At 42.7% G+C, this 15,056-nt stretch overlaps 1 protein-coding gene across 14 annotated transcripts in view; it reads left to right on the top strand.

The window, feature by feature from the left end:
* Positions 1–15,056, top strand: part of snx13 (sorting nexin 13) — a 310,603-nt gene that overhangs the window by 69,476 nt on the left and 226,071 nt on the right. For 2 of the 14 annotated variants that reach the window (XM_085988421.1, XM_085988424.1), the window contains exon 1: positions 6,291–6,508. The exons of 11 other annotated variants lie outside the window; for them this stretch is intronic. In XM_085988421.1, coding sequence (XP_085844547.1) covers positions 6,497–6,508 — 12 coding nt within the window. In that variant the 5' untranslated portion in view covers positions 6,291–6,496. Of the gene's footprint in view, positions 1–15; positions 993–6,290; positions 6,509–15,056 lie in introns of those variants that run through there. One more of the 14 variants, XM_085988427.1, reaches the window with a different exon arrangement.

Below are 15,056 nucleotides of genomic sequence, written 5' to 3'. Positions count from 1 at the left end.
CTCATTTCCTGGTTTCCTGCCTGTGGGAATTCTGCAGCATGTTGAAGTCACAGCAGCATCGCACTCGGGATTTCCATTAGAGCTCTGAAATCAATTGAATGTTGAAAAAGGCAAACTTCTCGTGAGATCTCTGTGGGCAACTTTCTTCAGGGCCAGTGGCGAGTGCCTTTGCTTCGCTGCTGACTGCAAATTACGGGCCAATGTGATTAGCTCAGTAACCAAATATGACCAATTAGAAATGACAAAGGTGTTTCTGTGATCTGCTTAGTTGAAGGAACAGTGGTTTCTGGGATCTGATTGGCTGAAGTTCTTCAATGTGATTGGCTGAAGGAACAGGGATGCCCAAACTTTTTACCTTTCGAGGGCACACTTGGCTTAGTGCTACCATAGAGCCACAAGGATCACTATGGAATAATCACAATACAAAATCTGACGCCACTACTAAATTAAATATTCATTTAGTGTAATTAAATTTACATAAAAGAACTCTCCCTAAAGCTAAGGTACATTTGTGCAAATGAAAACACCACCAGCCACACCAGTACATACGTACTGTTTCATTGGGACTTCATGGGCTGGAAAGCCTGGGTTTCAAGGGACACATATGGCATGTAGGTCATAGTTTGGACACCCCAGCTCTACAACATTACAGCACTACATTCACAAGACTTCCTTGTTGCAGGACATCCTTCATGAGTGTAAATTACCTCTAGTTATTCAAAGTGCCTTAAATTCAGATGGATTTAAATATGAATTCAACTTTCAAAAGAGATTCAAAAAATGTAAAAAGGTGCTTGTAATAGACAGCAATCCCACCAAGATCCAAAAAGAAGAAATGACATTAATGTTTCAGGATGGGATCCGTCAGCAGAAGTGACAAACGGCCTTCACCTAAAATGTTAACTTGTTTTTTTTCTTTCAGAAACTGACAAAAGTGTTGTGACCCATTGTTTTTGATTGCAATGTCTGGAAATTGCTAAAATATAAACAAGGTACTAAAAAACTAGTTTCAAAATGCTATTCTTCCACTTTTAAGTATTAAGATTTAGTGGCAATCCCAGCTCTGCCAAGTTTCACTCATCATTAAGAGTGATACTCATTTTGATTTAAAAATGCAACTATTCTGAGGTATGCCAGTTTTAAAAGTAAACATAGTACCAGATGCTGAAATAAGTTTCAATATGTGCCAATCACAAATGTCACTCCTAACATTTTCTACATTATTAACAATTAGATACAATCATCATTACCAACAAATATTTGAACTCAATATTTTATGTATAATTCATTTGTAGGCCACAATTAGAGTATTGTGTGCAGTTTTGGGCATCCCATTATAGAAAGGGCAAAATGGATACGAACCTGAAGCAGAGGAAGGTAAAGGGCTATTGGGAGAAAGCTGGGCCGTATGACTGGTTTTGTATTGCTGTAGCAAAGTGACAGCACAGACACAATGAACTGAATGACCTCCTTCTGTGCTGTAAACTTCTATGATTCTATTTTGATTTTAAATTATAAAAAGTGAATTACACTAAAGAGCAGTTTGCAGTAGTAATGAATTTACAAATTACTGAAGGGATTGTGTGTGTTGAAGGCATTGGATATATTTTTGGGAGCATCTCCCAGAAATAAATTAGATTTTTGACATTATATTTGATGCATTTGGTGCTTTCTGTAATTTTGCCTTCCAAGCCAAAAATTATTTCTCTTGGAAGGTTGCAGATATTTTAAATATGAAAATGAAAATATTTGTAGGGGCTTCAATGCAACTTTACTGGGTCCAGTTCCTTTTATTGGGAATCTAGATAAATCATGTTAGTTTGTGAATTGAAATATTTTACAACACACCTACCATAATCCCAACTAGCAGTTCATTCTACATTCAGAAGATAAAACTGTCTCACCATCACACATGTCCCCATCCCTGATCCCACTACAGCCCAGAGGCAGGTGGGGGCTTGCCTGAGGCTATGCTGATTTAATTATTTTAAAGAGACATCTCCAACAAGAATAACGGTGAGTTAATATCATGGAAACAAAACTTTAGAAATTAGTTCTGATAAAGGGTCACACTGAAACATAAACCGGTACTTTCCTTTTAGATGCTGTTCAATCTGCTGCGTATTTAACACATTTTCTGTTTCTAAAACAATTAAGGTTAGAATTTATTATTGTTGATGCTTTCGTATGACATTCCTCAGGTTGCTATTTTAGTGGCTATGTTAACCAATGTAAAATAAATGTATTAAATAAAGAAAGAACTTGTATTTATATAGTGTCTTTCAGGACCTCTACACAGCCAATGGAATACTTTGGAAGTGTAGTCACTTTTGTAATGTAAGGAAAATGCAGCATTAATTTGTCTACAGCAAGGCCCAACAAGCAGCAATGAGATAAATGACCAGGTAATCTGTTTTTAGTGAAGTTGGTTGAGAGATAAATGTTGGCCAGAACACCAGGACAAATCCCCTACTCTTATTTGAATAGTGTCAGTAGATCTTTTATGTCCAGCTGAGAGGGAAGATGAGAGCTCGGTTTAACAGAGTGTCAGCCCCTCCAATAGCACAGCACACTCTCAGTACTGCACTGAAGTATCAGCCTAGATTATGTGCTCAAGTCTCTGTTATGGGGTTTGAACTCATGGCCTTCAGATTCAGAGGCAAGACTGCTACCATTGAGTCAAGAATTAAAACCACCGTTAAAATAGCAGGAAAATTAATGTCATGTAAATGTATTAAATTCTCATCTACCATTATCACCAAACCATAATTTTTGACCTACCATGCTCTTCTGACTCTGTCAAAAACATTTGCTTTCTGGTACTAGAAATAAAAACTATCCTTCAATTGATTATTGATGGCCTCACATTTTCCAGTGGATGTTAACTGCTCTAATATGCAGCTGCAGGTTCTTTCTCCAGTTACTGCAAGGTAACATAGAAACATAGAAGATAGGAGCAGGAGCAAGAGTAGGCCATTCGGCCCCTCGAGCCTGCTCCGCCATTTAATGAGATCACGGCTGATCATCCAAATTCAGTACCCTGTCCCTGCTTTCTCCCCATATCCCTTGATCCCTTTAGCCTTAAGAAATATATCCAACTCCTTCTTGAATATATTTAATGAATTGGACTCAACTGCCTTCTCTGATAGAGAATTCCACAGGTTCACCACACTCTGGGTGAAGAAATTCCTCCTCATCTCAGTCCAAAATGGCTTACCCCTTATCCTTAGCCTGTGACCCCCGGTTCTGGACTCTCCCGCCATCGGGAACATTCTTCCTGCGTCCTTCACCATGAGCTGTAAAAAAAAACAGCTTTCAAAGCTACAGAACATAATCAGAAGGAACAACTCATCTATAAACAGGGCAATATGTCACGTCACAGTACAGTGGTACATTTATCATCACTCCAACCCTACGACCTATTTTATTTACAGGCTGGCAATTACACAAGTACAAATGTAGCCAGTTAATGAATTCACAGCAGGGCACGTCTTCATGGACTGATTCAGCACAGTTATGATTGAATCTGCTTCCACCACTCTTTTCAGGCAGTGCATTCCAGATCGTAACAACTCGCTGCGCAAAAAAATTCTCATCTCGCTTCTGGTTCTTTTTCCAATTACCTTAAATCTGTGTCCTCTGGTTACTGATTCTTCTGGCACTGGAAAGTCTCTCCTTATTTGCTCTATCAAAGACTCTTCATAATTTTGACCACCTCTATTAAATCTCACCTTAACCTTCTCTAAGAACAACCTGAGCTTCTCTCGTCTCTCCACATAACTGAAGTCAAAATATAACCAGTCTTGAAGGAAATAAATCTTCACATAAGACAACAACCGACAATTCCCCAGAAAGTTCCTTTCAGGAAAATAAAAGAGCTGCAGTTCAGCAATGGATCTCATTGAAACTTATAACAAACTCATTGAAACTTATAAAATTATAACAAACTCATTGAAACTTATAAAATTATAACAGGACTAGACAGACTAGATGCAGGAAGGATGTTCCTGATGGTCGGGGAGTCCAGAACCAGGGGTCACAGTCTAAGGATAAGAGATAAGTCATTTAGGACTGAGATGAGGAGGAATTTCTTCACCCAGGGAGTGGTGAACCTGTGGAATTCTCTACCACAGAAGGCAGTTGAGGCCAATTCATTAAATATATTCAAAAAGGAGTTAGAAATAACAACAGAAAATGCTGGAAAAACTCAGCAGGTCAGGCAACATCTGTGGAGAGAAATTTGAGTTGACGTTTCGGGTCGAACCCTTCTTCAAAACTGGAAAGAAAAGAAAATAGATCGAAGGCAGGGCTGCGATCGGACAAAAGAAGTAAAAGAAACAAAAGTAGTAAAAGAGACAATAAAAGGTATACGAAGCTAGACGAGATGGTAATAGGCTGAGATTAGGTGTGAAGTGTACTGGCAGGGCAAGAGATAGCTGCCAGGTGTGAGAGAGAAACAAAAGGAAAGGGGGGGGGGGAAGGAGTGGAAAAATTACAAGTGAAAATGTAATAGGGGCCGAGGTTATGATCTGAAATTGTTGAACTCAACATTGAGTCCGGAAGGCTGCAGAGTGCCTAATCGGAAGATGAGGTGCTGTTCCTCGAGTTTACGTTGAGCTTCCGTAGAACAATACAAGAGGCCAAGGACGGTGAGGTCCGAGTGGGAATGGAGCGGTGAATTAAAATGACAGGCGACCGGAAGCTCGGGGTCACCCTTACGGACTGAACGGAGGTGTTCCGCAAAGCGGTCACCCAATCTGCGTTTGGTCTCCCCAATGTAGAGGAGACCGCGTCATGAGCAGCGAATACAGTATACTAGATTGCAAGAAGTACAAGTAAATCGCTGTTTCACCTGGAAGGGGTGTTTGGGGCCCTGGACAGTGGGAAGGGGGGAGGTATAGGGGCAGGTGTTACATCTCCTCCGCTTGCACGGGAAGGTGCCAGGCGAAGGGGAAGGTCTGTTTGGGGTGATAGAGGAGTGGACTAGGGTGTCTCGGAGGGAGTGGTCCCTACGGAATGCTGAAAGAGGAGGGGAGGGGAAGATACATTTGGTGGTGGGATCACTTTGGAGGTAGCGGAAATGCTGGAGGATGATCTGTTGAATGTGGAGGCTGGTGGGGTGAAAGGTGAGGACAAGGGGAACCCTATCGTGGTTCCGGAAGGGAGGGGCAGGGGTGAGGGCAGAAGTGCGGGAGATAGAACTGACACGGTCAAGGGCAGTGTCAACCACGGTAGAGGGGAATCCTCGGTTGCGGAAAAAGGAAGACATGTCTGAAGCACTGGTGTGGAAGGTGGCACCGTCGGAGCAGATACGGCGGAGACGGAGAAACTGGGAGAATGGAATAGAGTCCTTACAGGAGGCGGGGTGGGAGGAAGTGTAGTCCAGGTAGCTGTGGGAGTCAGTGGGCTTGTAGTGAATATTGGTCGATAACCTATCCCCAGAGATGGAGACGGAGAAGTCGAGGAAGGGAAGGGAAGAGTCAGAGATGGACCATGTGAAGGTGAGGGAAGGGTGGAAATTGGAGGCAAAGTGAATGAAATTGTCAAGTTCGGGGCGAGAGCAGGAAACGGCACCGATAGTCATCAATTTCTTAGGGATCAAGGGATATGGGGAGAAGGCAGGGACAGGGTACTGAGTTTGGATGATCAGCCATGATCTCATTAAATGGCGGAGCAGGCTCGAGGGGCCGAATGGCCTACTCTTGCTCCTATCTTCTGTTTCTATATGTGACTTAATCACGAAGTAAACACACCTACAACTACAAAACCACAAACCAGCAGCTCATCTTAAAACTTTTGTGGCTCAAATTCCTGTGCAGCCAAGGAAAGTAATAATGTGATAATTGGCTGTTCTGATAGCCTTCAATGCCCCTTCGCATGAGGCCTGATTGATTGATGTTGACAACCTTCAACCCAATCAACAAAGCTGATTTTTCCTGCCAAACACCAACAAGCTGAAACACATAGGTTGAATATCTGAGGGCTGGCAAGTATGTAAGCACTCCCTAAAATGACACTGGTCCCTGCTATTTAGAAGGTAGACTTTTAATGAAGGAAGGAAATGCAGCTCTTTTGCTCCAGTTCAGGGCACGCTGATCATGTCATTGAAGCGCTGCATGCTCGCTCGATAAGATTCTGCCCTCACATCTCCGGACAGGATTCCACTTTCACCCCGCGTACAGCGCGCGCTCCGCCCGGCGGGTGGGCGGGGCTCAGCTGACGCCGCGTCTCTCACGAACCAGAGACGCACGTCCGTCAGCCTCAGCCAATGAACAACGTCGTCGCCGTGACAGCAGTTTAAAAAAAACGTAAGCAGCGTTAAGATGGCGCAGGTGCGGTTGTTCCGGAAAGAGTAACGGTCGGAAGCAGATACGAGGTCGGCCTGCGAGTGACGCGACAGCGGGGCCACCGACCCAGCGCACCCCCACCAGAGTCAGTCGGCGAGACGCGAGGATGTGCTGCTGCACGGCCGGCTGACAAGCTCGGTGTGGGAAGGATGAACCAAGAGGTGAGGGGGGGTTCTGTGTGGGGAGGGCGCTCTCGGCGTACAGGGGGCGGATGTACCAGCGGGGCCGCCCGGGAGAATCCGGGGGTGGGTCGCTGTGTGTGACCCCTTCCCTTGGGGGCTGGTATTGATGATCCGAGGTGACTCGGACACAAGATCGAGCTGCCCCTCCCGGCGGCGGTGACGAGGGACTGACCGGCGCCGCTCGCGCTCGCTGGGTCATAACAATCACAGTGGGTGTGCACGAGCTTGTCTGCCATTGTCTGCAATCGCGCGCCACGCCCATCAAAGCCCGTGTGGCACCTGCGGCATCGGCAGCTCGGGCCAAAAGCAACCTTCACCCCCTCGCCCTGCATCCTCAGTCCCCAGTGCGGGGATCTCCATCTCATCCTGATCCCTACGGTCAGGCTGTCCAGTTGTATTCTAACTGGTTGGAGTAGATCTACCCAATGAAATCCAGCTGAAACGCTAACTAGTTGACAATTTAGACAGACGTCACGCGTTGTATCCCTTTTATCTACCCTCTTCCTTTCCCTCTCCCATGTCATGTCATTTGCAAGTCTGGTGTGTCTTCTAAGTTTCTTTTCCATCTTTTATTGTACCTGATCGATTAAGGTTATTGCGAAGGTCGGTTGAATGAAAATCTGCGCCTCAATATTTCTAGAGGTATCTGCGCTTGTGATTTAGTAACTTCGCTATTGACGTATGAAATCTGATCAGCTAGGTTTAGCGAACGCCTATAAGATACCTTGTAACTCCCTCGTTATTATTTTAAAACATTTTAGTGCCTTTTATGGACTTGGATGAAAACTGCTTGCTCGCTCACTAAATCGCCCGGCTTAAAATGAGCAATTGTTTTTGTCAGACAATTTTATATCTGTAGTAGCCTTATATACAGATTATTATAGTGGTCAATGTTAAAATTGGCATTTTTTTTACTTGTGTAAGCACATAAGAAATAGGAGCAGGAACAGGCCATTTGGCCCTTCAAGCCTGCTCTGCCATTCAGGAAGGTCATGGCTGATGTTCTACCTCATCACCACTTTCCTGCACTATCCCCATATCCCTTGATTCACTTAATATTCAAAAATCTATCGATCTCTGTCTTAAATATGTTCAACGCCTGAGCCTCCACAGCCCTCTGGGGTAGAGAATTCCAAAGATTCACCACCCTGAAGTGAAGAAATTTTTCCTCATCTCAGTCCTAAATGGCTGACCCGTTATTCGGAGACTGCGATCCCTGGTTCTAGACTCCCCAGCCAGGGGAAAACATCATCTCTGCATCTACCCTGTCAAGCCCTGTAAGAATTTGGATGGAGTTGTGGTTCTAAGTATTCATTTCATGACTCATTTTATGATCTTAATGAAAGCTTGGTGTGAAATGGCCATGTAGACTTCTCTCGATCTTTTGTGCTAAGGGGGTTAAATCTGTCTGAAGAGATGAGATGCAGCTCACATGGTATAGGGTATATGGGTATGAAGTATGACTGTTTCAGAATACCTTCATAGCAACTCTACAAATAGAATGTTTTGATCTAAAGTTGCTGATCATTCAGCTGCTGCCATGTTTCTGTTCACTGGCTCCTTCTGTAAAGCATTGAAGTAGATTTCTACTTGAAGGATGTTACAAAATGCATGTTGTTGGTAGTGGTCTTGTTTGTCTTGTGAAATAAACTGGGTATTGCACTATTTCTTGTGCTTTGGTTGTTTAAATTGAAGGCCATTTACAAACCGGCAACAGGTTTATTTTGATATATACATTTATATAGTGCTTTTTAACTTAAAAAAAAAAAAAAAAATCCCAAGCTGCTTCACAGAAGTGTAATCAGACATATATTGACAGCCAAGGAAGGAGATATTAGCAGGTGTGACTAAAAGCTTGGTCAAAGAGATAGATTTTAAGCAGGGTCTTAAAGACAGAGAGGTGGAGTGGTTTAGGAAGGGAATTGGAGCTTTTGAAGGCACAGCTGCCAGTGGTAGGGTGAAGGGCATGGGGGAATGTGCAAGAAGCCAGAGTTGGAGGAACGGTAAGTTCTCAGAGGGTTATAGGGTGGGAGGAAGTTACAGAAATAGGGAGGGGTGAGGCCATGGAGGGATTTGAACATGAGGATAAGAATTTTTAAATTTGAGGCATTGGTAGACCAGGAGCCAATGGATTCAGTGAGCACAGTGGTGATATAGGCAGCAGAGTTTTGGATGAGCTTAAGTTTGGAGGGTAGAAGATGGGCGGCTGACCAGGAGAGCGTTGGAATAGTGATGTCTGGAGGTAACAGAAGCAGGGATGAGGGTTTCAGCAGCAGATGGGCTGAGGGAGGGGTGGAGATCGGTGATATTCGAGTTGGAAGGAGGCTCTTTGGGATGGAGAGACTCCAGGGTTGGAAGGTTAGCCCACTTGTACATGCCAGTGAATGGCTCTGAATTACAAGTCTGTGGACCTTCCCAACCATGATGTAAAATATGGTGTACAGAAATTGTTAGTGTAAAACAACTGTACATGCTTAAATCTTTTGCTTAAATCTTTGTTCTGTTCTAAGGTGCTGTGATTCACTTTACAGTACAATTGGGATGGTTTCTACAGGACTGAGATTTTGAGGCACCGTTGCAAGATTGCAATTTAAAGCAGTTCTTAAAACTTGCTAATTACTTCCTATCTAGTTGTTGATGTATTTTATATTGTGTGCAAAGATCTAACTGGATGACATTTTTGAACTGTATCCTGTGTTTGATAAGGTACTGCTTTTCCATTATTTGGGAATTTGTAAAGAATGCTGTGACAGTTTTATATAGGCCTCTAAAGAAAGCCTCAACAACCATTAACTAGTCACAAACTCCAGAGGCAGGAAATGTTTTGCATTTCACAAAATTCTTTCTTCCTGGTTTCTTAAGCTTGTCTAAAATTTCTTTTTCACACAACAATGACCAGTGTTTTACCTCCCATCTCTTTGGCAACTTTTATTTAAGTTATAATGTAGCATTCTATTCCAAACTTTTATGTTAAACTGTCTTTTTTCCTGGGAGAATATTTTGGGCTAGAAATTGGGTATCTTGGTGCCTCCAGGGGGTCGCCAATGACTTCTCACCCAGGCACGGTGCTGCTAACGACTCCCGCTAAATTCAGCGGGAGTGCAGCAGTAACCAGTAGCGCCCCGCTGCGCAGGCAATGACGATGTCATCACCGTGTGCAGCGCCCTGTTTTCGCCCCGCCTGGAAAATTGTCCCGCGCCACCTGTATCTGCGCCTGGCGATGACCACGACTGATTCAGGGGGCGGGACCGGAGTGGCAGGAGGCTCGCGGGGTGTGAAGTAAAGGGGAGGTGGCGGGCGGGGGAAAAAAAAATCTGCCGATTTACTTGTACCCATTGTGCCTTTGAACGCAGAGCCCGTGCCACGATTTGGCAGCCCGGCACTCTTGTGTGCCAGGTTGCTGGCATAGCACCCCACTCCCTGCAGAGTTGTGTGCTTGGGCCCTCCCCTTCAATGAAGGGAAGAGCCCTTCCATGCGGCAGTGCTACGTGGCCCAGTGCGTAGCGCTGCAGAACGCACTGCCCTGACATTTGGGGTTAGTGCTTCAAGAAGGAAATGGAGTGCTTGAATTAGTGCTCCACCTTCCTCTTGGGGTGCTAAAACTGAATTTTGCGGTTGCGCACCGGGCGCTAAAGTTAGCGCCTCAAAATGGTCAATACAACATTTTTCCCCCTATGTACTTTTGTGTAAGTAACCTCATGTTGACTTGGAAATACTTTATATAAAAAAAAAGTTTCAGCTGGACTGAGAAATAGACATAACAGTTGCATAGTGCCTTTTGTAATGTTTGTTTTTATATGTTGCACTCTCAGCAATCTATTGAGCAAGTTTGCTTCTCCGTGTATATCAGTGTGTCGCATAATGTCTGAAGTATACGGTAACAACAACAACTTGTATTTATATAGCGCTTTTTAACGTAGTAAATTGTCCCAAGACGCTTCACAGGAGCATTAACAAACAAAATTTGACACCGAGCCACATGAGAGGTAGGTTTTAATGACCGTCTTAAAGGAGGAGTGAGCAGCTGCAAGCACTCCCGCAGTGGAATAAAATAGGGATGCGCAAAAGGCCAGATTTGGAGGAGTGCAGAGAACTCGAACTAGACATTTAATCTCAGTGTAGTGTAATTGCATCTAATTTTCTGATTATAGTTCAGCTATGTTGCAAGTTGCAACCTTGGTTGTGACTTGTAGCCAATGTTAGCACCAGGTATATCGGCTCATCCGTCCTGATGTTTCGCATTGTGCTTTGATCATTGGCTCCGGGCAACCTTGGTTGTGACTTGTAGCCAATGTTAGCACCAGGTATATTGGCTCATCCGTCCTGATGTTTCGCATTGTGCTTTGATCATTGGCTCCGGGCAACTTTGGTTGTAACTTGTAGCCAATGTTAGCACTAGGTATATGGATACCACTTTATCTGCTTTCAGCTCATCCATCCTGCAGTTTAGCATTGTGCTTTGATCAATGGCTCCAATTTAAAATTCACATTGTCATGTTTAATATTGCCTCGCCTCTCCCTAGTTTGGTAACCTCCTCCTGTCTTACAACACCTCCCAAAATCTTCATTGTCCTGGGCTCTTGTGCATTCCCTACTCTCATTGTCCCACCATTAACTGCTGTGCCTTCAGCCATCTGTGTTCTACACATTGGAATTTATTCCCTAAATCCCTTTGCATCTCTACCACCCTTTCCTCCTTTAAGACCCTCCTTAAAACTCACCTTTTTGACCAAGCTTTTCATCAGCCTGTCTAATATCTCCTTGGCATGGCATCCATTTTTGCCCGATTACATCTCTATGAAACACCATGGATGTTTTCCTATGTTAAAGACTCTGTATAAAAGGAAGTTGACGGTCTACATGTAATGTCAAAATGTTACTAGTTCGATGAGTATGGTATTTAGCTTGCAAAAACGCTGGCATTTTAACAGCCATAATAGACATATTTGTTTTAAATGGTCACGTTTTCCTGATTACAGTACATGAATGTACTATGTGGAGGTAATTTAGTTGGCTTCCATTGTTGTGTGTAGGAAGAATGGAACTTGCAGTCCATGATATTTTTTTATATAAGAACTGACAGCATCAGAGACCCACATTTTCATGGATTCAAATTGGTGTTGGATATTCAGTTAAAACTACATCAACAAAATCATTTGCTTTCCCTTTTTAGCTAGGGAATCATTTAGGAGTAGTGGTGCCAGCTAAAGGAAACTGGGGGTAGTGCATGGGGATCAAGGGTTGTGTTTGTACAGTACAAAAGTGCGTATAGTGTAAATTCACCTCTGCCTTTCACTTGTGTAAGATGATATAACATTTTAATATTTGAACCATTGTCGCTGTGAGTTATATACCAACATCTGGCTGTGTTTTTGTATTGCTTGGAAATGCCTAACAAGTTGCAACATGTATAATCTGTACGTGTTTGAAAACATTTGAGGTGAAACTTGGCATGTACAGTCAAATGAATTTCACAGCCTACACACTGTCCTGTACCGTGTGTGGGATTTGTCAGCTGCTTTGAGACCAAGTGACTTTAATAGCGGTGTACACTCTTTTAATAAATGTTCTAACATTTTGAGTATTCAGCTGTTTTAGTTTGTAATTTTTAGTTATTATGTGGGGGGTTGCTGCTTCATGTGTGTTAGTGGCACTTGGGCAATTTTCAAAAGTCCAGAATGTGTGAAGCATAATGGAAATGATATAACCTATCTGGATTAATATTTTGAAAGTTTTACATAATATATTCAAAAACTTCCTTCTCTAATGTGAAATGAAGGCAGAATTTCTGTTGGTACAGAATCAGTGGGAGCACCTGTGCTTTGGCACATGTCACACCCAAAACATTTTCCCCGAACTAATCTTCTGTATGAGTGTACAAGTTGTACCAGTTCATTGAATTTAAGATGTCAGATAGTGTTTAGTTCAGTAAAATTGGGGTTATTCATTACGTTTCAGTGAAGCAGGAGAACTTTTATACTGGCTTGGTAATTTACTGCTTACAGTGACTTTATTTAAAGATCAGAATTTTGATCCTTGGTAATCTTTCATTGGATACATCCACAAACTTAATAACCTAATTTTGTTTTAGTTCGTGTCTTCACTCTGGTTACAAGACTGAGAATGTTTGTTTTTTGAAACGACCAACAATTCCAAGTACAAGTTGTACGTGCAACCATTTGGTTTGCAGCAAATTGGATTGGATTTAAATTTGCTGATGGCAGGGGGAATGGAACTACTCCCAAAAAAGAGCAGTATAGAGTTTGAGGTAATTATACCTGGCAATTAAAATTGTCACGTCGATATCCAACTAGTGCTGTGGCTGTTTATTTTTAGGACGCAGCAGGACAGGTGGCTCAAGTTTTCAGTTTACTCACTTTGGTTACAGTATTTGTAATGCCTTTACTCTGGTTTTATTTGGGGTAAAAGAAATGCAGTTAAGATAACTAAATGATTGCACAGATGTACATATCAGTAGCTGTTTCCTGAAAAATGTAGAAGGATATGGGGGTAGGGTGAGGAAAGGGGGCAAGAAGATAGCTTGGAGTGCAGATGCAGTGGCCTGAATGGCTTTCTGGTTGTAAAATTGTATGGCAGTTGCATCATGTTAGACTTCAAATTTAAAACCAAATTTAAATTTGTGTATGACTTCTCTTTGGCCTTGACTGAAATATTTGAATGCTAATGAAGAAAAAAATTAACGTTATTTGTATACTGGTCTTTAGCCTTTATGGGTACCTGCTGCTTGTTATCTGTAACCTTTGTTTCCCTGTAATTAACCGAAGCTGTTTAGAATTTACACACTTCTGTCACATGATGAATTTGCCAGAGCTAGCTAAAGTACAGTGACTAGGTTCAAAGGGACTCTGCTTTGTTTTCTGAAGGATAATATTGACTGTAAGGGGAGAGATTAATGAAACCTCCTGCTTTCTTCTGGTGCAAATTCAAGCATTGGAATCTTTGTGCTCTGAACAGAATTTAACATTTACATTTTAGGGATGTTTGGAGGTATCAATAAGCAGATACGAAGATTTGTATCAACATTTTACTTTGGGGGTTATTCCTAAGCAAAACACTTGCTTTTATTCTGCTGTTGCCTAGGGCCTAAGCTCTGGAATTCCCTGCCTAAACCTGTCGCCTCTCTTTCCTCCCTTAAGACGCTCCTTTAAAACCTACCTCTTTGACCAAGCTTTTGGTCACCTGCCCTAATTTATCCTTATGTGGCTCGGTGTCATTTTTTGTCTTAAAATACTCCTGTGCAGCGCCTTGGGACGTTTTACTACATCAAGGGTGCTATATAACTATTACTTGTTGTATTTTTGCCTTTTCACTATTACTGCAGTGTACAATGTAGCTAAGTTGCCAGACCATTCTTGTGCAACTTTGCTTTCTGCAGCTTCAGTATATTCGGTTTCAGTGTCCGCTGTGGCTCAGTGGGTCGCACACTCGCCATCAGAAGGTTGTGGGTTTAAGTCCCACTCCAGGGACTTGAGTGCATGAAGCTAGGCTGACACTCCAGTGCAGTGCTGAGGGAGTGCTGCACTGTCGCAGGTGCCATCTTTCGGATGAGATGTTAAACCGAGGCCTCGCCTGCACTTTCGGGTGGACGTTAAAGATTCCATGGCACTATTTTGAATATTTATCCCTCAACCAACATAACAAAAACAGATTATCTGGTCATTATCACACTGCTGTTTGTGGGAGCTTGCTGTGCTCAAATTGGCTGCCGCGTTTCCCACATTACAACAGTGACTACACTCCAAAAAAGTACTTCATTGGCTGTAAAGCACTTTGAGACATCCGGTGTCATGAAAGGTGCTATATAAATGCAAGTCTTTTTTGCACAATACTGTATTTTTCTGGTTACATGAATGTAGTTGGACACAGCTCAAAGTTGATATGCAGGAGTTACAATTAAGTAGAAGGCCTCTGTTTTGTTTACCAATCAAGCAATCTGATGTGGTCTAACACTTTCCAGACGCCAATCAAAAATGCGCTGGTGAAGGGTAAAAGTGATTTGAGATGTGCTAAGTCAGTAGCAAATATGGTTGGCCTTGCAATATCTGGGCAGAAGGGAGTTATAACAAGTGATTTATTCTATAATATCTGAGAAAAGTGAGTTGTCATTTTTTGTTCACTTAGTCTTCTATATCTTGATGTCCAATTTAAGTCGGTTGCAGGAACAAATTGGAAAAAATTAGAACAACCGTTTTAGGGCTCCATCATAGGATAAGTAGGTCAACACTGTACAGCTGAATTTTCAGACTGATTTATATTGTGTATGGTGAGCTAGAGAGTATAACTTGAACCCAGTTTCTAGTAGCAAAAATGAGCTGAATGCCACTTTTGTGTTGAAAGGCTAGCTCCGTGGAAACCGCCCTTGAGGTTCTGACAATCCGAACTGTCATTTGCAATTCAGGCTTTGCCACTAAATGTTGGGGAAAGTGCTCAAAAAATATGGCTGGAACTCCTCTGATTGTTTCATGCCTCCTCTGGTTATCTCCATGCCAGCAGTGTTTATTTCACT

This window comes from Somniosus microcephalus, chromosome 5 (genome assembly GCF_052327205.1).
Source record: "Somniosus microcephalus isolate GS21.2 chromosome 5, FLI_Smic_1.0, whole genome shotgun sequence".
Lineage (NCBI taxonomy): Eukaryota > Metazoa > Chordata > Chondrichthyes > Squaliformes > Somniosidae > Somniosus > Somniosus microcephalus.
This window is presented reverse-complemented; position numbering and strand designations above follow the sequence as displayed.